General features: G+C 34.2%; 2 protein-coding genes across 2 annotated transcripts in view; one reads left to right on the top strand and one right to left on the bottom strand.

Annotated features, from left to right (window-relative positions):
- Positions 1–23,887, top strand: part of LOC140752143 (synaptic vesicle glycoprotein 2B-like) — a 43,017-nt gene extending 19,130 nt beyond the window's left edge. The window contains exons 4-10 of the mRNA XM_073086325.1: positions 2,776–2,957; positions 5,276–5,460; positions 12,009–12,184; positions 14,015–14,168; positions 17,983–18,257; positions 23,206–23,333; positions 23,771–23,887. Of these exons, the coding sequence (XP_072942426.1) occupies positions 2,776–2,957; positions 5,276–5,460; positions 12,009–12,184; positions 14,015–14,168; positions 17,983–18,257; positions 23,206–23,333; positions 23,771–23,820 (1,150 nt within the window). The 3' untranslated portion in view covers positions 23,821–23,887. The remainder of the gene's footprint in view (positions 1–2,775; positions 2,958–5,275; positions 5,461–12,008; positions 12,185–14,014; positions 14,169–17,982; positions 18,258–23,205; positions 23,334–23,770) is intronic.
- The window catches only part of LOC140752147 (zwei Ig domain protein zig-8), a 340,703-nt gene that overhangs the window by 227,451 nt on the left and 86,413 nt on the right, over positions 1–26,839 (bottom strand). The gene's annotated exons all lie outside the window — the stretch shown is intronic.

The following is a 26,839-nucleotide window of genomic DNA, read 5'->3' as shown; positions in this document are numbered from 1 at the left end:
TGTGATAAGTAAAGTGACGTAATTTTTAATTCAATACGGCGAACGCCCCATGATGACGGACCATTTATTTATTTTTATTAAAAGGGTTTTCTGAGAAGGACACAAAGTAACGTGATATTTTTTAATTATTTGTAACATATATACTTATAGTAAGAATAAACAAAATATATGTAACTCTAGCCAGAAACAAACTCAGCGCATACGTTACAAAGTTACGGCGCGTTGAGTTTGGGATATCGCAAGTTACAGTTGAACTTCCTCTTTTGTCAACTGTTGTGTAACGTGGTTTATGAACACACTTGAATTTATTATAGCGGGTGTAAAGCTGGGAATCTAACTTTGGACTAAGCTGTACACAGCTGTGGCGTTAGGTCAATAGTGGTCAAGGATGAAGGAAATAACTTTACCTAATATACATACTAAAGCTCAGTAGTATTTTGCGCAATTTTAGAATTAGTTTATTGAAGTCTTTTTAAATCAAATATGGGGGATGTCTTATGACGGTGGATCAACTATTTTGTAAGCTACTCCCCATGATACGGGTATGAAATTAAAGGGTGTTCAGGGTTATTAGAATACAAAAAACTTTGTTTTTAAAACTACTTAAGTATAATATAAATTTCTACATAATTAAAATAATTCAAAACTAAAAAAAATCAAAGAGATGTATGATAGAGAGTGGCCTCAAACACTTGTTTCAAAGGTAATGAAGATGCGCCATAGGAAGTCTTTTTTTTATTTATTCTTATGAGCCACATTAATGTTCCATGAACAATACATATTATTATAAAATACGCGAAAACAAAAAGCTTTTCAGAATTTGCTTCAATAAAGGCTGTGAGATGAACCTTCGCAAACAAAACTGGCAACTTCCATAAAATGATAACGTTTTCATTACAACCACAAAAATCATTTATTTCCATTAAGCCAAGGATTAATGTATAATGTAATTTCGGTTCCGTTCCATCAGACTTTCTCAAAAGATCATTAAACAAATTAGACAGTTCCCGACAAAGAACATTTGCATAAAACTCAACTTTTCCGCAATCCACGTCGCCATAAAGTCTTGGGACCATAAATTGCAAGGCCATGAAATGTCATGTCCCCTTCCGTGGTTACAGGATAGTGGAATTATACTTTATGAGGTTGGTTTTTGGTAAATCGCTTCCTTATTAAATCATTTGAATTTAAAGGTAGAAATAGAAAACGAGCATGTAGTCCACCTGTTGGCAAGTCTCTAGTGTCGCCCATGGACATCTGTAATCAACCCCAGATAGGATTAGATATTCCTACCTGATTTCTTCAGATGCGCCGCTACCCCTGAGGACTAAGCTGGAACTCCTCGGAAAAGTCCATCTCCCTTACCCCACCCTTCAAAACGGAACACAGCAGCGCCTATCACTGCTGTTATTAGGTAGAAATAAGTGTGGCGGTGGTGGCGCCGGAGTCGAACCACAAACAGTTCTACCACCTTCAATTATGCGGATGTAATTATGTGGATTAAATGTGATTATGTGGATGTGTGTTTTATACAGCACACCGCTAATGCTATAGCGGTGTCCTTTTTCGTAAACTTAATGCTATCTTTTTCTGTAGTTCATTTATATTTTTGATCTCTTTATTTCATTTTGTTACCGATGAGCATAAATTGTCGTGAACTAGAATATCCTTCGTTTAACTTTTTACTATTTATAAATGATGTGTCACTATGCTAGTACACATTTATCATACCCAAATTTCTAAATTTAGAATAAGCTCTTAGTGAAAGATATGAAAGAATATATACCATTATAAAATTTCAATATTTTGTTTGTTAAAATTTCTATAAAAAATGAGACTCATACATTACATACGCTCAAAAGACATAAAATAATTTTCTGCATAATTTCTTATGAACAGACGAATTTGTTAACATTATGTTGATAAGTTAAAACATCGTCTGCTATTAAATATTTATTCATATTTCGTCAGAAATTTACAAATAAGTAAGTAATTTTAATGTATAGGTAATAAAGGTCAGTCGGTTTCGTTATCAGTAAGTTTACTTCTTACTATCAGTGTCACCTTAGAAAGCGACGTAAAACAGTTCACGTGATATACAGAATTAGTTTTGTGTTGTATTTAAATATTCTATTTTTAAATTTTACATTTGTTCTGTTATCATGCGTGGCGTGATCATACTAGCCACGCCGAGGGTTCAGGGTTCAATCCCCAGCTGTTGTTTGTTTATTCGTTTTGTCGTGGGGATTTTATCACTACTGAGATTGGAAAATTTTGTAGTGCATATGAGTCTAAAAATGTTGCTTTTAGATAAATATTAATGATTTTTTTTATAATATAGGAGTAGCAGACGAGCATACAGTCCACCTGATGGTAAGTGGCTACTGCCGCCCATGGACATCTGTAATCAACCCCAGATAGGATTAGATATTCCCACCTGAGGTCGGCCTCAGATGCGCCGCTACTCCTAGGGACTAAGCTGGAACGCCTCGGAAAAGTATGTCTCCCTTACCACGCCCTTCAAACCAGAACACAGCAGCGCTTAACACTGTTGTCATTAGGTAGAAATAGGTGTGGCGGTGGTGCCGCCGGAGTCGAACCACAAAGGGTTCTACCACCTTCAAATTATTACATTATGCATATTATTAAGTTAATCATCTTGTATGTTTTCGATAAACAATTTAAAAAACTCATTTATAACAAAGATATCCTCACATCTTCACAAAATACGTAAACATTGATTTAAAACGTCATTCATCATCAAATCCTTTTCAGATTCGCCGCTGCGTTCAGCGCGACACTGACATTTACATCGGAGTTCTGTCATAGTGGCATCCGAGATCGGGTTTTGCTTATCCAAGCATCGTTCGCGGCGTCTGGACATATAGTTGTGGCGCTCATGACCTGGGGAATACTTATACAGGACTGGACGGATAGCTTCTTTGGGGGCTACATCGGTGAGTAAAGTTTTGAAGGAACCTTCGTGGTTTGACTCCAGGGGCACCACTATCACAGCTATTTCTCACACAGTGTAAGCGCTGCTTTATTTGATTTTAAAGGGTGTGAGGGTAGCGTACTTAATCCAGGTGTTCCAAGTTAGTTCTCAATGAAAGTAACATATTTGTGACAGGCCTAGGTAAGACTCTGATGCTAATTAAAGTTGGCTACTCATGATCATGATACCAGAAAGTTGACTGCATACTAGTTTTATGTTGACAAATAAAAATGAGACGTTTAAAAAACCCTTAACTTTCAAACTAGACCACATCGATTAGACTACTATAGAAATAGGCATTAATACTCCGCAAGATTCAAAGTTCTACTATTTCTAAAACAAAAGAAAGCTTTCAAAGAAGATAAATCTAATATATCGTTTCTAATTATAACAAGTTTTCTCATTTACAGTAACTCTTAAACTTAGCAACATTATCGAGGTAGAGATAGATACTATAGCACAGAGCAAACAATAATAATAATTTCTAAGGTTTATTCGTAAGAAGATCCCGAAATTAGTAACTAATTAAGACTCAAAACTTAATTAACTCGAGAGCACTTTATGTGTTATTAAAATACATAAATAAAGTAAGAACAATATTGTTAGAAAATGAGTATTACGGAGGGTAAATTCTGGGAAGTCTGTTTTAGTTCAGCGTAGGATAAAAATGGGTTACAGTTGTAGGGTAGTTGTGGGCTTTAACAAGGAGTTTATTTTTGACTATATTTTGTAAAGATAAACAGAAAATGAGGTAATACATTTTTGTAAGATTATAATAATAAGTGAACTTGCAGTCCATCTAATGTTGGGTTGTCACTGCCGGTCTTATTTATGTATATTTATAATATAAGAGTAGCAGACGAGCATGCAGTCCACCTGACGGTAAGTGGCTACTGCCGCCCATGGACATCTGTAATCGACCCCAGATAGGATTAGATATTCCTACCTCAGGTCGGTCACAGATGCGCCGCTACCCCTGAGGACTAAGCTGGAACGCCTCGGAAAAGTATGTCTCCCTTACCACACCCTTCAAACCGGAACACAGCAGCGCCTAACACTGCTGTTATGAAATAGGTGTGGCGGTGGTGCCGCCGGAGTCGAACCACAAAGGGTTCTACCACCTTCAGACCTGTCCACCTGTCCACCTGTCTTAGACACTTGTTAATAACTTCATATAAAAGAGGGTCCCGTATTCTCCTTTCTCCTCTCTATTAAAAGCGATTACAGATATATTGCCTCTCATGAGGATTTGCGATACAATATCCACACCCGTTCAATAAAAAGGAAAACTACTCTACGCTAGTAATGGGTGTAGCGTATGGTTCTTTCCCCGTCAAACCATACTTTTGCCACTTTTAAAAGATTATTATACTATCAAGGAATAAAGAAAGTTTTAGTAGTACTTTTGGTGAATAAACAATGAAATTTTCTGCGAAATTTAATAATTGGATGTTTGTCAAATTATTGGACCTAATAGCGGCAATGCTGCAGTATAAATATGAAATAATACGTGACTACAATGCACTCGTATATATGAAATCGTATAAAATTGGAGATAAATAAATTTGAAAGCTAACCGTTAATGAGAAATTCATGTTTGTAAGTAAGTTGCTTGTAAGTTGAAGAAAACATTCATATTTGTAAACATAGATTAGTAAAGATACTTCGCCGCCTTGAAATTGAAGGAAGCCACAAACAGCTTATTTCAGTAAGTTCTTTGATCCTTGACAAATAAAATTATTTTTACAGAAAATTTACAAATAAATAACTAATTTACGTAATAATTACGTAATTTACGTAATAAATAAATAATTATTTCAAATATTTTAGGGACATTTTAGCACGGAGACGTGGCAAAACTTTTTACGCAACTATTTCAATTGTCAAAACTGGGTACATTTTCTTGTTAGGAGTAAGTAATCTTTACTAATCTGTTTGTAAAGAAAAAATAAACATTTTCAATAACTTTTCCATCATAAAATTAATATTTTAACAGACTGTTAACTTAACACTAATCAACACTGAAGAGACAAAAGTCTATTCATTTTGATATACTGAACTCTAAGTAATTAACAGTATCCCAAAACAAATTAGATTATCTTAAACATAACTTATAATATAATTTATCTCGAATCAACATAACGTAAGAAAATGCCAGCTGTGTAGCGTTTCCGAAAAGTTGACTCTTCAGTTAATTAACGTCAAAATTCCCTTCTAACACCATCCAAAACGTAATATATATTACAATAATACACGCTATAATGACCCTTATTATTTTAGTGCTCCACACCTGGAATTACTACATCCTGCTGATGTCGCTATGGTCGCTTCTCGCGTGCATCCTCTACGCGTTTCTGCCCGAAAGCCCCAAGTACTACATAACGCAGAACAGATACGACGAGGCAAGGGAGATATTGATTAAAATTTATAAACAGAATACCGGAAAGCCGGCGGAGACGTTTCCGGTAAGCATGTTTTGATTATATGTCTCTACATAATCTTGGAAGTTATGAGATTTATAGCAGTCAAGAATCATCGAGTGTCGTTTTATCTAAATAAAATTTGTGTTTATGCCTTTGTGTTTTCGAGCAACTGTGTTTCGGGTCCTGTACCTAAAACACAGTTTTTGTAAGACGATGTCTGTCTGACCGTCTGGCATTTTTGTGTTCAAATTGCTTGGGATCTATTAATTACCAGCTTTTATTTAACTCGCTTTGTTAGTTCCTATGTATGTTAAGGAGGGTCAAATATTGATACTGAATATGTATAACCTGTTAACTCCAACCGATTGAGATGACTTTTTTTGACATTTTCTTTATACACATTTCTTTCTTTCTTGACAATGCTTTATTAGCTTAGTGACGTCATTATAAATCCAATATGGCGGACGCCTAACAATAGCGAACCAATAATAATTCAAGTAAAAGTTTGGAAAATCCAAAAGTGCACGACTCATAATGCTCATTTAATTATGAAAAATATAAAAAAAAAATATGTCGTTCAAAATTAATTGCCGAAAAAACAGCTGTAGTAGGAAGAAGGTACTGCACAAGCGCCCCTGGTGGAATAAATGTACATAATATTTATAGATATACAGTCTTGTAGTTTTCGTTTTTTATTAATTGCAATTAAACGACACTGAATTAATTAATCATTCGCATTCAGTGACCTACATACGTCGATTAGAATTTAAAAAAAAAAAATTAACTCAAATGATGGATTTTTTCACAAGTTACAGTGTTTTCAGGTTTCACACATGACGGACAGGAAATTTTTTTGACCTATTTTGGTGTTTTTTTCCAATTCTATTGCAGTAAATCAATTTTTAAAAAGTATGGAATTAATCTCCATTAAATTATCTCGACAATAGTATGCAAAATATCTTGATTCCGTGAACTAGCTATCAAGGCTATAATAATAAAAATAGCCGCCAAAATGAAGCGAAAAAAATTTTTCGATCGTAAAGCACTCTCTGATGCTTCGCATCATGAGTCGTGCAATTTCACTTTCTAATACTACGTATTAACGAATATTGTTCAAACTATACATATTAGAATTCTACGCGATGTTTTCCTTTACCGATAAAGCAAGTGATAATTAATTTGAAAGACGTACATAATTTCGAAAAATAACCAACGTCTGGAATTTGGAACCTTGGACCCATTCATTGACTCCTACTTTTACAATAACAACAACTCAACATACATATATGTACATAACATTAATCAAATGTTCAACGCTCACACCTAGCAAATTTAATTAGTTAGCTCTAATTATCAACAACCATCTGTCATTCGAGCATTCATTTAGAGCTGGCTGACAGGAAACAATCACGGAAAAACTCGTCCGTCTGTCACACCGTCACGTAACGTAACACAGCGCAATTTATCACTTTAATTTTGCAGTTCGTTCGCGAGCTCGTAATTTTTAAACTTACTATTCATCACGGAATTTTAACTTTGTTGAACAGTGCCGAGTTATTTTGTCATGTCTGACCATATATGAAGCGTTGGTGTAATTATTGTTCTATGTTGGCGGCTATAATATTTGGTTTTTTATTTAGTAAATCGCCAATATTGACTGATCGAGACTGCGCACTTTTAAGGGGTTGGTCTATGCATATTTTTTTTTTACATTTTTTTAAATTACGCACACGAGTTGTAAGAAAGAATTTTTGTACATTCGTCCCCTAAGGGGTCTAAATAAGCTATGAACTTGTATTTACCTAACTAGATTTTGCATTTTTTTGTTTTCCATTTGCCTGTGTAGCGAATCTTTAAAGATTTTACATTGAAATTGGAATAAATCAAAGCCCGTATATTGAACGTTTTTACAAAAGAATGAATGAATGCGTGCAACCATTTTATCAGAAGCCTTTACTAAGCTTTCAAATTCATTTTACAGTTCTTTTTGTACATTTAAATATGCGGGTGATTGAAAAGTAATACTGTTTTTTATGTTGTACAATTTTTAAAAGAGGTTTTATCTAAATGGCATTCAAATGATTTGAATAAATGGTATATTGTTATTTTTAGGGTACCGTCCTTAAAGGGTAATAACGGAACCCTATTACTAAGCGTTCGTAGTCTGTCCGTCTGTAACTCATTTTGAATCATGATAGATATACAATCACAATTGGCTATGCAAAACATCTAGTAAAATGAAACATGAAATACTTTGAACTAAGTACACAATAATAATCTGTAATGATACGAGTATGTACAAAATTCATCTTGCATCTATTTTTGACTTCGCGTGGCAACACAAAACAAACTATCCCAGTACGCGACGGCGGCTTTTATCTTAAATCTAAATATAACGCTCAAATTGATTCGATTCGAACGATTCGAAATAATAGACGACCATGTTAACCGGAATCGAATATGAAAATATCGCCCGAACGTTGCGCTATTTCTATGACTGGTACCCGCTGTAAATACGTAGTGACAAAAGGGTTTACGTTTGCTCTTTATAACGTATGAGGTTAATGCGTTAGCTTTGTGGATGACTGTATTCACTGCTGGCTTTGCACGTTGCAGTATTTGGAGCTTAGCTACCGATTGTCATCTTGACAAAGGAAACATACTTTGTAAGAACCAACTATACTTTAGATATAAAGATCAATTCGTTTGTCTTGGATTTTTCTGTATATATGGCAATAATCTCCAAGTATCTTAGCAAAACGTTTCACCTTTACAACGTTCCGCAATTGATCAAACGCGGCGCAAATATGTCAACACGGCGCTGCGGTAAACGTCTCGTAATGGCGTACCACTTTGCGCCACTTGTCGTATTTACAGCGAAAAAACAATGACACTAAAAACTGGTTTAAATCAGAAAGATAAAATGTGACGCAAATAAAGTTTCCATATTATGACAAATTATGATTCAATAATTATCCTTTCAGTGAAATAATGATCAATAAATTAATAATTTCAGACATTATCAAATTTCAAATTGGTAGGCAAAATCAGTGGATTGATGAACAACAAAAATTAATGCATGAAATGAAGCAAAAAGCACATAATAATCTCCATGTCTCCTAACAAAACGTTTCACCTCTACAAGCGTTCCGCAATTGATCAAACGCGGCGCAAATATGTCAACACGGCGCTGCGGTAAACGTGTCGTAATGGCGTACCACTTTGCGCGACTTGTCGTATTTACAGCGAAATAACAATGACACTCAAAACTGATTTTTATTGCTGCTATGCAAAGAAATCATAATTATTAAACCTGACAAAAACGTATTGATGAACATTAATTTAACGAGACTCTTCGATGATACTCAATCATTACGCCCCTTATTAAAATAATTATAATTGTCTCTGTAGTGAATATTTTTAAATTAACAAGTGTTTTTTTAATTGCATTACGTTTTCAAAAAAATGAAGTTAATAATTATCCTTTCAGTGAAATAATGATCTGATGAAATAATGATCTAGAATCTAGATTGTTCAAAATAATTCAAATTTTACACACCAAAATATAAATTTGATAATTTAAGAAATTGTGAAATTTCGAATTGGTAAGCAAAACTTTGTATACAATAGCAAAAAAAAATGCAAACAAATCAACCAAAGAAGCATATAATAATCACAGTGTCACTTAACAAAACGTTTCAACTTTTCAAGCGTTCAAGCGATCAAGCGCGGCGCAAATGTGTCAACACGGCACTGAGGTAAACGTATCGTAATGGCGTACCAATTTGCGCCACTTGTCTTACTCCTCGCGAAATAACGAACGATCAACATGAAGTGTCGACCGAAGTGGAATTTAAGACATACCGTTAGAGGACATTATTTTAAACTTAAATGTAAATACAACGGTAATAATAATGGGACCACCGTTACATTTTTAGTACTTAAAACATTGAAAGAATAAAAACAAACTACGTTGTCTACCACTAAAAGTAATTTTAATTATTTAAGACATACACACATTATTGAAGTAAAAATGCAGTAAAACAAGAACGTATCCTTTGCTATTAAATAACTACTGCAACTCATAGTAATTTGTTACTAATCACAAACTGGATAAAATGTCGATAATAGATGGATTACGGTTTCTGAAACTAAACTGGAATTCGGAGTTTCTCGATTTGTTTCTCTGACTTACCCCACGCTACCAAATAGAGCTCTACAGCTTTGCTTTACTGTTATAAGACTGAAATGCGTGTAGCTACTATCAGTAAGTAGCTGTTGAATCATAAAGAATTATCTGGTGCTTTGGTCTTGGCTTTGTTAAAAACAAATTAACGTACTATGTTATTATCTCTATCAAATATTGGTTTTATAAATATGTATTTTCTTCTTCTTCTTCTTCAGCCCGTTGTCACCCACTGCTGGATGTAGGCCTTCTCACTAGACTTCCACAAGTCCCAATCTCGCGCTGTCCTCATCCAGCCTCTTCCCACCATGATGTCATCGGTCTATCTGGCTGGTTTTCTGCCGACGTTTCTGTGGCCCGTCCTTGGTCTCCATTCTGTGACCTTGAGAGTCCATCTTTCCACCGGTAGACGGCTTAGGTGCCCTGCCCATCGCCACGTTAGTGCAGCAATGCTATCCCCTATGTCTACCACCTTTGTCTTTTTCCGTATGGTGACATTGGGTATTCTGTCTTTGAGGGAGATTCCAAGCATTGCACGTTCCATGGCTCTTTGAGAAATTCGCATCTTTTCCACTATCTCTTTCGTTAGGGTCCATGTTTCAGATGCATAAGTCATGGTGAGCAAAACACATTGGTTTTAAAGCCGGATCTTAAGGCATTGCGGCATTTCTTTGGACTTAAAAATGTCCGCAACCTTACCAAAAGCTGCCCAACGTAGCTGGATTCTTCTGTCCGCCTCCCGAGTCTGATGAGATTTGCCAATAGAAAGAATATGTCCAAGATATGTGTATTCTTTTACCCTTTCCACCCTTTGGTTGCCCATATGCCAAAATATGTATTTTAATAAATAAAAAATATTGCTTATTGTAACAATTATTGCTTTTATTTTTCCTTGCTTATCATTGCAACTGCTCCTTCCATTTACTCGCAAGTCGCGAGCAGTAAGTTACACGTTTCCAATAAATCTTCCTCTTCGACGGTTTGTACGTAATCCATGTTCATAATTCAGAAGACGATGTCGCCGATCGTTCGGTACGACGAACTCCCCTCATAAATTTGTTAATCTCACTTTATTTATGTACGGATGTCACAGAAGGAACAGTTCAAAGGTCAAAAGTCGTGTTCGCATTTAGGACAGGGTACTGACTTAGATTGGAAATATCAGACCATTTCTGAATACCAAATTTATCTATGCTCATTTTATCACATTGTCATCTATACTCGTACATACATTTAAAGCGTTGTATTAAACAAGTTTTCATGAATTCTTTAGCTCCTTAGGGGATAAATTATCGAGTCTACTTTCTTTGTGCTCCAATATAAGAGTTTCAAGGTTTTTACACTACAGACGACATCTACGTTCTAGAGAGTGACGTCGCATTTGTGATCGACTTTGGGCAGTCTCTATTTTAGTGGATTTTGTTATAGACGTACGTGGCCATGTACCATCAAGTGGACCGTAAGCTTATCTGCTACTTCAATAAAATACTGGAAGTAGTCATTATCCACGTATACTATAGTTTATACCTGTTATGTGACGGAAATAGCGTAGGTAGCACTTGCTTCCTGGAGGTAAAAGGAAACTGAGGGACACTTTTTTGCGCGAACATGACCTAGACCAGTAGTGGTTTAATAAAGGCCGGTGAATCGTCGTTACTTTATATCCCATACAGTAGCACGAACAACGACATAGCTATAATAATTCCAAAATTGATACTTAGATATGATAGTGATTCCGAAATCGAATCATGAAGGGTTCTATCCTCAAAACCCTCAAGAGGTTTACTTAAGATCGGAACCCGGAAAACTTGAGCAATTACTACTAATATTTAAAGGTCATGGGCTTAGTCTACATATAACCAGGCGTTTGTTACGAAGTCTAATATAAAGTTATAATAACAATAGTTATAAACAATGCTTGAGATCCAAAAGTCACACAAACTTTATAATTGTTAAGCAGATTTACATTAATTTACAAGTTTGCGTACACTGCCGTCGTTAAATTGATAGTTGTGTATATTTACTCGAAAATTAATATTTAAAGAGCGTAGTAAAGTGATGCGTGTAGTTTGAATTTTTGCCTGTTATTTCAATGTAAAATGCCTGTAACATTCCACCACGGTGCTCTATTTTCTATAAGTGGAAATGGAGTGCTTATATCGGTTGTTTAAAATAATTCACTAAAGAATATACTGTGTTAGAATATTTGAATTTTTAATAAATTTTACGAATTTGGTTATGGGATATTTCTTTATGTATGTTTACGTGTGTCTATACTACCAACACATTAATATACGAACAATTAGTGCGAACCCACGAATTTTGAAAGCACTTTAAGCACCACTTAAACGTACATTTAAATAATATCACATATCATAATGACATAACCTCAACTTTGTTTCAGTACATAAACATATGGAAAGAGAAAGTGAAGCAGACAATAGACGAGACACCGGAGCTGAAGGCAACCCTGGGCCAGCAGCTCAGCAACAGCCTTCGCAACATAAAACCCATGTTCAAGAGACCACTGTGCTTGTATTTGATATTATTGAGCAACATGATGTTTTCCACCATGATTTTGTAAGTATTACAATTAAAGGTAATGTAAGGTCTGTTAATATTTTTTAAATAAAATATATAAATAGTATTTGATTTCACCGTATAAATATTTTATTTTCCATTAAAAATATTTATTATGTACCTAATTTTTAGTTACAATCGGTGAAGTGTCGCCTAACTGCCGAACATAATATGTAAAAATAATATACGATAGAAAACCTTTTTCCTTTGGAAATAAAAATTCCTAATAAAACTTCTACAGTGATAAACAGACCACATTTAATTCAAATCGGTGTGTCTACAAGCGTGAAGGTTAAAGAATAAAGATTTTTGGAAATACGTTCCCTGAGGGACTAAAAACGAGAAAAAAATTACATTGGATATAATTATGACATAAAATGAAATTGTATTATATAGCTTTATATAAATGATCAATGAGAACATAATTTGAAAGATTAAGGTTTTACAAAATATTTTCTTTCGCCGTTAAAACCAGTGAACTAATTTCCAACACGAATGATCTAAATATCAGACAAGCCTACGATTCTGTCTTTGAAATGAAAAACAAAAATTATACTAGGCCTGTCATTAACAAACATTTTGAAATCCACGTCACGTTAAAATTTCCACAAGTCCTTCATACTTAGTAACTTACCCACTTTGCATAAGATGAAAATAAGCAAAAAGTAAAAAGACTGGCGTCGAAGCTTCCAACGAACTTCTGTAGGTTCCCACATAAAATTGATATAAATATTTAAGCTATGTAGTCTTATATGCGGCCTCTCTGCACGCTAGCAAGCGTTAACATTCAAGAGATATCTTCAAAGTACTCCAAAGAACATTCTGGAAAGCGAAAGTGAATTCGTAATTCACTTCTCAGGACTTGTAAATACCACTTAGCTGTCTGATACATGCGTGTACAATATATATATGGTTTTGTAAGCATGACTCTTAAATGAGGGTGTCGACCGTCGACCTCGACCTATTAGTGTCTCATTTCTGGTCGAGTCTTCTACATTAAGAGAGGATTTGCCCATAATATACCGTGTTGGCCAAGAGTGGATTGGTGGACTTCTCTAATCATCTGTTTTAAGAACTCATAGTGTTTTCCTTCACCTTTTAGGCTAAGTCTATGATTCTAACATTGAATATTAATATGGTCCTATCCTTGAAACAGCCTAGACTCTCAATGCCTTTAAATTTGGTATTCTAATTGTTTCACGCTTCAATTATGCTGTCACATCTAATTCTGTGTTAATGAAAGATGTTCTAGTTGTATTTATGAATTTCAAGTAGCGTCCTAGTAATCCACAGTATGGTACGTAGTAAGTACCCATCACTATCGTAGTTATGAGCTAGGCAGACGGGGGTTGCCCGGGGCGAAACCCGCAGGGGCATTTTAGTAGGCTTTAAGCACACAGAAATAAAAAAAATGAGTTAATTCACATAAAAAATAATAAAAGGGCCTGCGAGGTAAACTTGAGAAATTTTATGATTATATTTTGCGCTCGATTTATAAAAAATGAAAAATAAACTTAGTCTAAGTTATTCCTTAATTATAGCATCAGCTACTACCAATTAACATAGTTTTCCTTATAACATCAGCTATTTAATAATAACAGTCCCGCAATACCCGGTCTAACTATTTCAGAAATAAGGCGGACAAACAGGTTTGCCTATCAAAGATAAAAAAGATATTTTGCCCATGTCGGCCTCAATTTTTTTATTATGAGTAATAACATGAATTAGTTAAAATCTTGTATATATTAGGACATGTACATATGTAGGATATATATTTGTATAGCAAAGCGAAACTATATAAAGCATTTCTCATGATCTATCCATTTCCAGGTACAACATAATCAGGCTGTGGTTCCCGCAACTGTCAACCATCGTGGAGCACTATGGTGTGGATGACCAGGACCTGTGCATGATGTTGGATAAATATACCGCGGACTTGAGACAGAGGATGGTCAACGTGACTAGTTCTACGATCTGTGTGCCGGTTGGTTCTTTTTTTTAATTTTATATTAATGAAATACTAAAGTTCTCTCCAGCAAAAGGTTTGGAATTAAAGTTCTCGAGTCATTTTCTTGGCATTTGCTTCGATAGGGGCTGGTAATGAATTTATGAAGTTCAATAATGGGAAGGACGTTCAAAAAACATCACTTGTAAACTACTAGCTGACCCGGCAAATTTTGTACCGGCTCAAAATCTATTTATAAAATATATTTCATATAAAATATAGCCTATGTTACTCGTGGATAAAGTAGCTTTCGCATGCTGAAAGAATTTTTAGAATCGGTCCAGTAGTTTTTGAGCCTATTCATTAGAACCAAACAAACAAACAAAGTTTTCCTCTTTATAATATTAGTGTAGATGAAAAACAATGGAAGGAACTTCTCCTAACTTTTCGAGATATTTAGAATCGATGGAATTATATAATTACTACCCGGCAAACGTTGTGTTGCCATATAAATAAAAAAATGTTAAGGGTGTACAACCCTTATCACTTAGAGGTATGAAAAATAGATAGTAGCCGATTCTCAGACCTACTGAATACGCATATATAATTTGGTGAAAATCGGTAAAGCTGTTTCGGAGGAGTAACTAACATTGTGACACTAGAATTTTATATAGAAGATAGAGAGTTTCCTAAACTAACCAATTAACATAGTTTTCCGAGGTATTCCAGCTTAGTCCTCAAGGGTACTGGCGCAATTGTTGCCGACCTCAGATAGGAATCAAATCTTATCTGGGTTGATTACAGATATCTATTAGCGGTATCTGGTGGACTGCATGCTCGTCTGCTACTGTAGTATCATTAAAAATATGCCTTTATAAAAAAATAACTAGAAATACATAGAGGTTGTATTTAAAATGGTATCTGTTAACTTAACAAAAATCGACATACCGGAGTCATGGTTAGAGAACTAACAGCTTACACAATGAAAATTCCTGCGCAAGGAAAATAAAATCGCGAATAAATTCCCAGTGGAGTCGAGTATTGGAATATGAATATTTCTGCTGCGTTAGATAGAATTTGCAGAACTGCTTGCCGTACTGAGGAATTTGTCTGAACTATCACGCTACGAGTATATGTGTATGTACACTGGTACAGTCAGCAACACGCTTATATGAAGTAATAATAATTATGACAAAGTACCATTAAATTATATATTTTTTATATATAGAAAATAGGTGCATGCTGTCCACTTGATTGTAAGATGCTATTGTCTCCTATGGGCGTCTGTAATCATCCCCACATAAGATTAGAGTCATACGTGAGGGTAGCCACAGATACGTTGCTACTCCTGAGGACTAAGTTGGAATGCTCCATTCGTACTTTGAAATCAGAACACAGCGGCGTTTAACACTGCTGTTATTAGGTAGAAATTTGCAGTTGTGCCTTGGAGTCGAACTACGAAGAATTCTAGGCTATTTTACCACGCTTTTATTAGCTTGGGTTGTATGTATGTATGTATGTAATGGAATGTTTGAACTCGAATTTTACCCACTTTGAACGGTTCGCTTAATTTAAAATTTTGATCAATTATCATGAACTGATGACAATACACGATTTTAATAGTTTTATCCCATTCTCCTCATCAGGATTGTCGGGAATCAGGATTGACGATTTTCCTTGTGCGATTGTAGCGTGGTTTTTAGTTTTTATACTATAATTATTCTATATTAGATTGATAAGTTTTCTCAATTTACCGAATACCGGCCGGAATAATTTTGAAATCCTAAGTTATAAAACTAATAATGATTTTACAATTTTTTCAAAGAAATCAGATTGATATTTTAATATTTCATGGCTGAAATAAATCTAATACTGTCTTGCCTTAGGCGTGTTATTACTATAGATATTTTTAATTTCAAATGCGTAGGCGGCTAGAGAAATCGTTTTAATTACCGGCTCCGGTTCTGAACCTTGCCCTTTGTCTTTTGAACCAGTAGTTAAAATATAATTATACGTTTTACTGTATACTACAAATGTAAAAATACAGTAAAAACAATATTGTAAAAGTTATGTTACTTTAAAGCTATTTATTTCAAACATTTCGTACAATGAACTCCTTGACAATAGTTTTATTTACGTATGTAGATTTAAGTACTACAACAACCGAAGTATAATCCTTTTGGTGGGTGTGAATTTATTGGTACAGGATCCCTAGTATAGTTTTCATCATTTATTACTAACAAGCTGATTTTTCGTGAGTAGCTTCGTTTCGACAAGACGCCCAACATTTTTCCTTACAGCAATGTTGGTAAATGGTAGCTTGATGGGGCAGCAAGGATAAAATATGTTGACCGGACGAATTCTAAAAATTTATTACTAACCAAATTTTTCTTTGTTAATTATCAAGATAATTATTTAAATAACGTGAAAAAATTTTTGTCCTACAAAATATAAGGTTTTTATTAAGGCGTCCCCCCTCTCCAACATGTATCATAAACAAGGTCATGAAAAATAATTACTAACCAGCTGATTTTTTTTTTATTGGCTGTCTACCATTTACATAGTCTACCATGCACATTGTCCTACAAATTGCATGGTATGTCATCTCGGACCTACGCTGAAAAGATGTTAATTCCGCAGGATTATTTTTTTTATTAGTAACTGTAGGACAAAGGTATCACGTGATAGGATAATATAATTTTTATCTAAATAAAACAATGTCCTACAAAAAAAAGGGTAACTTTTATTAATCCTACAAGATTTGTAATTTAACTATAATATAATATAAATAAACTATAAAACTGGCGGACTGGAATAACGTACTTCGCAATTTGTAGGACAATGTGGGTAGTAAGCTGTGTAAATGTTAGACAGCTAATAAAAAAAAAATCAGCTGGTTAGTAATTATTTTTCATGACCTTGTTTATGATACATGTTGGAGACGGGGGACGCCTTAAAAAAAACCTTATATTTTGTAGGACAAATATTTTTTCACGTTATTTAGATAATTGTCTCGATAATTAATAAAAAAAAATTCGGTTAGTAATATTTTTTTTTGATTCGTCAAATCAACATATTTCATCCCTATTATTTTAGTTATAAACCACAATCGAGAACTTTCGTACGAGAATTTGTTGGGCGTCTCATTGAAACGAAGCTATTCTGGAACACTCAGCTTGATACTAATTATTTTTACATTAAGTATTAGTACTACAACTTTTAAGTGTAGGTCCGAGATGACATACCATGTAATTTGTAGGACAATGTGCATGGTAGACTATGTAAATGGTAGACAGCCAATAAAAAAAAAATCAGCTGGTTAGTAATTATTTTTCATGACCTTGTTTATGATACATGTTGGAGAGGGGGGACGCCTTAATAAAAACCTTATATTTTGTAGGACAAATATTTTTTCACGTTATTTAAATAATTATCTTGATAATTAACAAAGAAAAATTTGATTACTAATAAATTTTTAGAATTCGTCCGGTCAACATATTTAATCCTTGCTGCCCCATCAAGCTACCATTTACCAACATTGCTGTAAGGAAAAATGTTGGGCGTCTTGTCGAAACGAAGCTACTCACGAAAAATCAGCTTGTTATTAATAAATGATGAAAACTATACTAGGGATCCTGTACTATATTGATTTTAAACAGATTACAAACGAAATAGAAAGCAGAAGTCAAATATACGAAACGTACTAATGTAATTTTTATGCACAAAATTGTTAAAAACAAAATTAAAATTGAACTTAATGAAACCAAAGTTTGCTGCCAATTATAAAAGAGCCGCACCGCTCTACGTTGTTAACATAACCTAACCTAACCTAACTCTCTCTTATTTATTCCAGGAAAAAAGTGGCACGCTCACCTACGTAAACAGCATAATCCTTGGCTGTGTGTGTCTCGTTCCGTACCTGGTCACTGGGATAGTGGTCAACAAAGTGGGGAAGAAGAATCTACTCCTCATAGCCAGTACATCCTCCATAGCGGCTACGTTAGGCCTTCGGTGGTCGAGCTCGAAAGTGGCTATGGTGGGCCTATTCTCTTTAAATGCCTCAGTGACACAGACCATGATGAGTCTGATTCAAGCAACTACGATCGAACTGTTTCCTACTACTACGAGGTAAGTTTATTTTACTTAAGCTTATTCCTTCCTCCATATTCTGATTTCTGATAAATGTAAAAAGGTGCATAAAAGTAAAAGTTCTGATATGAAATGGAGATGATAGCATAGACGTTGAAAGTCGGCGTCTCAATCGAGGGGTCCGATGGTAGAGGTCCCAGGCAGGCACCTTTTTATTTTATAATATAAGAGTAGCAGACGAGCATGCAGTCCACCTGATGGTAAGTGGCTACTGCCGCCTACAGATAGGAGTAGATATTCCTACCTGACTTCGGCCACAGATGCGCCGCTACAACTGAGGACTAAACTGGAACGCCTCGGAAAAGTCTGTCTCCCTTACCACACCCTTCAAACCGGAACACAGCAGTGCCTAACACCTCTGATTTTTCAAACTTATGTTCATTGTGCGTATTAGAAACAACTCAAATTCGGATTGATAATATTAGTTACGATAATCGTTTTTATTTCTGCGTTTTGTTAGCAAGGTAGTTCATAAATTTGTCTTCATAAAAATATATGAGATATTTAAAACATAAAAAATTTAAACCCAGTCTCATGCTTCAAAACTTATTAGACCAAGCTGTGCTTTTTTGGGGTTACAATTAGAGTCAGATTATACTCGAGTCAGGGTCAGACTTTTATTAAGTAGATTAGTAAATTAACATACTCAACTCGTTACTCTATAAACATTACAAGTAGAACTCATTTTCAACTGTACGTCAAAATAATGACACTTAATAGCTATATAATTGCCCGTCCTAGACAACGGCAAATAGCGGTATTAACGTCGAAATGACGTGTCTCATCACAAACGAGAAACGAGTAAAATATAGGCGAGAAAAAATATACGAAGTAGTAATAATTTTAACATATATCATATTATACACATATCACACTCCTAGAATTGCTTAAACCTAAGAAGAAGCCTAAAGGATCAATAGATATTAATTAATTGCCACTTTTATTAAACCTGTGTATTAATCATTCAATTTTATATTTGACACGATTATAGTATATTTTTTACTATGCCAAAACACTAACCAAGAGAAGGAATCTCAATCGACCATTTAAAAATTGTTTGCATAGACAAAAATCGAGCTGCAACTTTTATATTTAGTATATTTAGTATATGTATAGTATATTTAGTATATGTATAGCGCGGCACACGGTTCGTCAATTCTAATCTCCATCGCTTATCGCTTACCGCTATGTGTCAAACAACTTGATAAAACTAATGACAAGTGTAGCCTTGAGCATTAATTCTAGGTACGGCGTGAATACCTAGAAATCTAGATGCAATTTCTGGCGAATATGATTCAAGGCAGCCTATATTTACTTACAAAGCCTTCGCGCGTGACAATGACATATTTCAAGAAAGAAAATCGATGAGTTTCAGCGAGGTCTGAATCTTTATTGTGACCACAAAGATATCAGATTTATATTGTGTCGGATAGCAAAAATTTTTTTTGTGTTATAAGACCTTAAAAAGATTTTTTATGTACAAAGTTGTTAAAAAATACAATAAATAAATTATCATAAAAACTAGAAAGTTGGGTAACTAAAATAAAGTCATATTACCATAATTTAGAGGAATTCAACGGCACCTCATAATTATGTTAAAATCCGTCAAATTCTTTGAGCTGTAGAACGTGCCAGAGAATAAGGCATACATATGTACATACATACATACATACATACATACATACATACATACATACATACATACATACAAAAACATTAACCTTCAATGTCAGGAAAAAAACAAATTAACTACACTTAATTCATAGTTTAACACATGCATTTATGAAAATAGATAAACAAATTCTTATTTTACAAATCTGGAGTTCAAAATGTAAAAGATTAATAGCAAATAATTGGTTTCTACTCTCTACTGTGTGAAGCTGAGACCAAATATTGTGAAACTGCGTAAAAGTAGATCCTATACAGATTGTATGTACAGTCAGCTTCTTAAGTAGATGAGCAGATCCAAATTCCAAAAATAACAACACACCTAAACGTTTATAAATAGCTAAACACTCGTAGCATAATAATTAGATGAACATCGTACAGTGTCAAAATTAGATGAACACTAACGCGTCAAAAGTAGCTGAACACTGTATGTGCAAAATGGCTATCGTCACTAATATGATATGTCACTGTACAGCTACTTTTGACACTGTAGTGTTCATCTACTTTTGAAAGTTTATGACGTCCATCTAAATATGGTGCTTGTTGTATTTAGCTACTTATGAACGCTATTTCTGAAACCTTAATCTGTTCATCTACTTTCGGAGCTGGCTGTACCTACGTCAAATTTTATACGTATTCAGTGTTTGCATAAAGGCATCCCTTCTATTAATAAACGTTAATTAGCTTATGGCCCATTCAGTTTGCCTTTGAAATAAAAGTTTATAATTAACTACGTAAATCAAAATAAATGGTGTCTATTATTGAACGTTTATTTTAAAACATGATTTACTATATAAAGCTTACATTATCACGTTTACACATTACCCATTAGCTATTAATATGGGTAATGGGTTATGGGTAAACTTAATAGCTTAAAGAAAATGTGTTTACTTACTTCTTTAATATTGAGTTTATTTTTTGTTTATAATATAGGAGTAGCAGACGAGCATGCAGTCCACCTGCTGGTAAGTGGCTACTGCCGCCCATGGACATCTGTAATCAACCCCAGATGAGATTAGATATTCCTACCTGAGGTCGGCCACAGGTGCGCCGCTACCCCTGAGGACTAAGCTGGAACGCCTCGGAAAAGTATGTCTCCCTTACCACACTCTTCAAACCGGAACACAGCAGCGCTTAACACTGCTGTAATTAGGTAGAAATAGGTGTGTGCGTTTTTGTTATACACTAATTTCAGAAGGTTATGTTTTTCGGTTTTAACATGTGAGGTGTCGTTGGATTCGTCCAAATTGTGGGAGTGTCAGAACCTTTAATTTTAAGCAGTCTGTTTTTTAGTTTTTATAAAAATAATCTAGATATTTAACAGACGGGCTACCTGATGGAAAGTAGTCACCGTCGCGTATGGACATTTGCAACACCACAGGAGTCATCGTTGCGTCACCCGCTTTGGAGTAGAGATCTTTCTGCACCTTTTTTATTTTAATTTGTTTTTGGGAAGAAATGAACAAAGAATTTAAATTTTTCGTTAGAAACAACACTGAACTTTTATTTTAAATTAAAATACACGATGATAATTTACAGTAAGCTTTATACCCATACTGAAACCAAACCTTTAGTGTAATACTCAGTTTTTTAACGACATTGTAACTTTGTTTACTGAAAGAAGCGTGAGGGTTACAGCGGTAGGGGAATTAAATTACTGTCTAGACAGCCATTCCATCTAGGGTTGCCACCTTTTTTTAGGAAGGAATAAATATAGGGAAATAGGGAAAAAATATTTCTACGTTTTCGCAAAAAAGGTTTTCCTTTTTTTCAACGATTTGATTCCGTATGATTAACAATCTTTTTTGACAGCTTTTGTTTCGCCAACCTATTTCTAATATTTCCAATATTGCCAAACTGAACATGAAGCGATTTCGTGAGAATATAGTAATGTAAAAGAGTAGAATTGAATATAGCACAAAATACTAAATATTCTTATAACGGTGGCAACCCTAATTCTATCTGACTCGTTAAAATTGGATGGATAATTTGTTTCAGCCAACATAGGAGTATGGGCATATATTAAAAGTTGCTTCGATCTTTTATTTTTTAAATTTGGTTCCCATTAATACCCTTATCTATAATAGCTTCGTTAAACTATAATGGATTGATTTAATTTCTAAAAATAAATTAAATAGTAACGCAAAAGAAACTTAAAAGGTTTTGCATCATATCATACGTTAATGAAATTACAAATACCTCTTAATTATTCAATCTGATTCTTTCTTTCAAATATATATTGTTATTAAATAAATGAATAATGAGTAGGTATACAATTAAAATCAAAAATCAAATTTATATCCACAACACGATGTATAAAGATCGATGATTATACCAAATATCGACTTAATCCACGCAGCGAAGTAACATCTTAAATGTGCCGTCACAGATGACTAATATAGCTGCCAATAGTAATTAATGTTTGTATAAATGAGCGTGATTCGAGCTGAGCTATTAGCGTCTGTTCATTTGTCACTCATCGTCAACTAATCACGTTTCGTGGCGACTAATGAATCATGTGTATCTTGTTGGAATAGACAGCTATTTGTCTTATGGTATAACACAAATGTTTGTATGAGTGAGCGTGATTCGAGCTGAGCTATTAGCGTCTGTTCATTTGTCACTCATCGTCAACTAATCACGTTTCGTGGCGGCTAATGAATCATGTGTATCTTGTTGGAATAGACAGCTATTTGTCTTATGCTATAACACAAATGTTTGTATGAGTGAGCGTGATTCGAGCTGAGCTATTAGCGTCTGTTCATTTGTCACTCATCGTCAACTAATCACGTTTCGTGGCGGCTAATGAATCATGTGTATCTTGTTGGAATAGACAGCTACTCGTATTTGTCGTATATGTAACAAAACTAAAAAGATTTTAAAAGTCTGTGGTTTTATATCAACATTCTATCTGCTTTAAAATGCACTGGTAAAAGGTGTAAGAATTCAAATGTCATGCTTATCCAAGGCGGTCTCCTCTCAAATCCGGAGACTTATGTTAAACCTTTGCTACACCTATATCTGTCTAATAACATTGTTCGACACTACTGGTTTGAAAGGTGTGGTAAAAGAGACATACTTTTCCGAAACGTTTCAGGGGTAGCGGCGCATGTGACGGATCTCAGGTTGGAATCTAATCTTATCTGGGGTTGATTACCGATGTCCTTGGGCAGGAGGCAGGCATAACCACTTACCATTAGGTGGACTAGCTCGTCTATTACACCTATATTATTAAAAAAAAACATCACATTTGTTTCAGAACCCTCGCAGTATCTGTGATGATGACGTGTGGTCGTATTGGATCTATGGTGGGTAACGTGACGTTCCCAATTCTCCTGGATATTAAATGTGTGATACCCTTCTTCACTTTAGCTGGACTCATGGTTTGTAAGTATCGTATATTTTTTGATTATATCTGGACAAGATGAAAAATATAATATAACGGTTACGCAATGATAAATATTATAGTTTCCTCGTAGTCCTAGTAATATTTTATTATGATTTTACGTTAATTAATTACGATTATCTAAATTATGAGAAAACTTATATCCTTTATTTGTTCATGAATATTTTCTTTCCTTCTTTCTTTAAAAATAATGTAAATCTGTTCAACCTTTTCATACTTTCTGCAATAAATACGTAATTTCAAAATCCCCTTCTACTGTACTCGGAAAATCACCCCCAACAGGTACGTAATAATAAAATAATATAACAAAAACCTTTTTTTCAGTTAAAGTTTGTAAAGATTCCAATTAATTTTGTGTTTGGTTAAAAAATAAACAAAAATTATATTTTGAACTTTTTAAAATAATCTTTCATTTCAGGCCTTACTCTGATGTCAATGTTGCTGCCCAAAAAGAAGAAGCATTATTAATTGCTCATTAAAAAGTATTCTGTAAATATTTCTAGTTATTGTTATGTATTAAATAGTTTTACAGTAGATATTAGTGGTTTTATTATCAGTTTGCTATCAGTCTCATAATAATTACCATTAATTTAAAGAAGTAAAGATAGTTTAACTTTGATCCCGGTAATAGCTCCGAATAAAAAGTATATAAATACTCTCTTATTAGCAATTATTATTAAATATACTATATGAATTTGATCCATATGCTGATTTGAAATGTCAGCTGTTAGTCGAAGTTTTTTTATTAAGATAAAAATAAGAAAAGAGTATAATATAATAAAAGTAACAAAAGAACATTCACTCCACCTGATGGTAAGTGATCTATGCCGCTCATGGACATCTGTAAGCAGCCTCAGATAGGATTAGATATTCCTACTTGGGGTTCGGCCACAGATGCGCCGCTACCCCTGAGGACTAAGTTGGAACGCATCGGAAAAGTGTGTCTCCCTTACCACACTCTTCAAACCAGTACATAGCAGCGCTTAACACTAATATTATGAGGCAGGAATAGGTGTGGCAGTGCTGTTGCCGGAGTCAAACCACAAAGGGTTCCACCACCTTCAATACCATTTCGATAACATTTGACTCACATTTATCTGTTTATTTATAGAAATAAAACTCAAGTTGTTATCTTCTAGAAATCAGATGTCATGTATGTTTTGTGCAAAAATTGCTTATCTCTATGAACGACAAGAGATGCATAAAAAATTTAACATTCATTATTGTCAAGTGCGACTATCGACAAACCTCTATCCATATACATTTGTATGTATGTATCTATGTATGTATTTACATAGCTCTGTAGTCTATCTTTGGTCTATAGCTGTGCGTTAGTTGAAACATTGCTAAATTTCTTAGTAGATGCTAGCCAGTAATCTAATTTGGATGGAATAATGTAGGTTGGTTCAAGTTAATTGTTTGGAAGAGTCCCTTTTCTTGCCCTTTTTCGGTTACGTTTGTACGAGTGTATCCTTAACATAAGTTCGTGAAAGCATTATTGCCTATTTCGTATGCAAAGATTATGTATCTTAGCAATAAATTCAAAGATTACGCTTTTAAAACCTTTTACAATAGGCATAGTTGTATACCTAGATATCTGTATTATATACACACAAATTACTACAAAATACAAAGAGTTATGGAGTAAAATTCTTTTCCATAAACCAAACACCTTGCAAAGCGACCCCTGTAGCAAAGTGGTCATCATATCTGTCTGACACGCAGGGTTCAGAGTTCGATCCTCGACCAGACAGATATCTAAATGATGAATTTAGAGTCCTGTTCTGGGTCTGGTGTTTGTTTTTTTCGTCTTTGTATTTGTTTATGGTACCCACGATACAAGTAACCCTAGAGTAGGGCTTTGAGTGTAAAAGTATTTTGTTTTCAAGCGTAATAATAATTTAACGCACTGAAATTTCTTTAATGAAAGTTGAATTTCTCTTAATTTAGACATTAATATATAAACCAAATAATCTAAGTTATCCCAAAGAAAAATAGGACAAAGAAAAAACGGGGCCACTATTGTTTGCAGTTGTCCTTTGTAGGGACAAAAGATTAAAGAAATAAACTTTTAAAGGTTAGTTTACTTAGTACATAGTACCGATGACTCCTAGATTTCGTTAAGATAAAATAAATTTATTTAATCACATCTTGACTTAGGTCATGGTAAAACTTTTCTGAATAAGTTTCAAAGTTGTTTTCTCTTAATGCCTAAGCCTAAAGGTGAGCAGAGTCAGTGAGATTAGAAAAAAGTTTTTAAAAATAAGTTTCTTAGTAACGTTTTTTTAACTTGGCTTTGTGTTACAAACATAATTGAAATTTTACCCCCTTCTTAAGAATCGAATGATTTGTAATTTGTAATCAAAATACAGTAGACTATTTTGATATAGTCCGCTTAAAACGGCTAGTCCGCTCTGAATATAGAAATGAATCGCGTTCCCTTAGCAAATTGTTACTCCAACTGCTCGCAACAATTTCATAGTAGACTAGCAGTTTGTCACAGACTATAATATTATATTATATGCAATTATTTATTTATTATAATTATTTATTTTAATGCATAAAGGGATTTTTTCAATAAACAATAGAAAACAATCCATTTATTATAATAAATAAATATTTAATGACCCGTTGTAAAATTGTATAATATTATTAATTACTTTTTTTTTAAATAATAATAATGCAATTATGTCTGTATATTAAATATTATTCCTATTTTCCTCACAAAAATCTTTCACATCAAACCATATCATGTGGGTGCATAAAAAATAATCTTGGAATCGTCCAATGTATTGCTTTAGAATGACGTCACTAAGTGTTCTGGTTTGAAGGATGTGGTAAGGGAGACATATTAATCGAGGCGTTCTCAGGGGTGCCGACTGTAACTGACATGTAGGATTCTAATATTATCTGGGAATGATTACACATGTCCATGTAGTTGCCACATATCATTAGGTAGGCTAAAAAATAGGTATAGCTTAAGTTTAAGAAACTCAGCCTCTTGATCGAACGTCAGAGGTTCAAATCCTAGGCACGCACCTCTGATTTTTCAAAGTTATGTGCGTATTAGAAATTAATTATCACTTGCTTAAACGGTGAAGGAAAACATCGTGAGGAAACATGCATAGCTGAAAATTAAAAAAAAAAGTATGAGAAGTCTACTCGTACCAATACGTACTTGGCCAGCGCGGTGGACTATGGCCTAATCCTTCTCATTCTGAGAGGAGACCCGTGCCCAGCAGAGGGGCAGTAATGGGTTGATGATGATTAAGTAGATTGCATGCCTTTGTCACTTTTATTATATAATAAAAGGTATCAAAGCATCTATGGCCGACATCATATAAATCAATCAATACTCTTTATTGTACCCAATAAAAGAAAATACATATAAAAATAAACAACTAATTTAAAAGACAATACAAAAGGCGGTCTTATCGCTAACCAGCGATATCTTCCAGACAACCTTTAGGTAAGGAGTTATAGTAGG

Source organism: Epargyreus clarus, unplaced genomic scaffold (genome assembly GCF_041222505.1).
Source record: "Epargyreus clarus isolate Ecla_fem2 unplaced genomic scaffold, WU_Ecla_fem_2.2 ptg000024l, whole genome shotgun sequence".
Taxonomy (NCBI): Eukaryota; Metazoa; Arthropoda; class Insecta; order Lepidoptera; family Hesperiidae; genus Epargyreus; species Epargyreus clarus.
The sequence above is the reverse complement of the archived record's forward strand: the minus strand, read 5'-3'. Positions and strand labels throughout refer to the sequence as shown.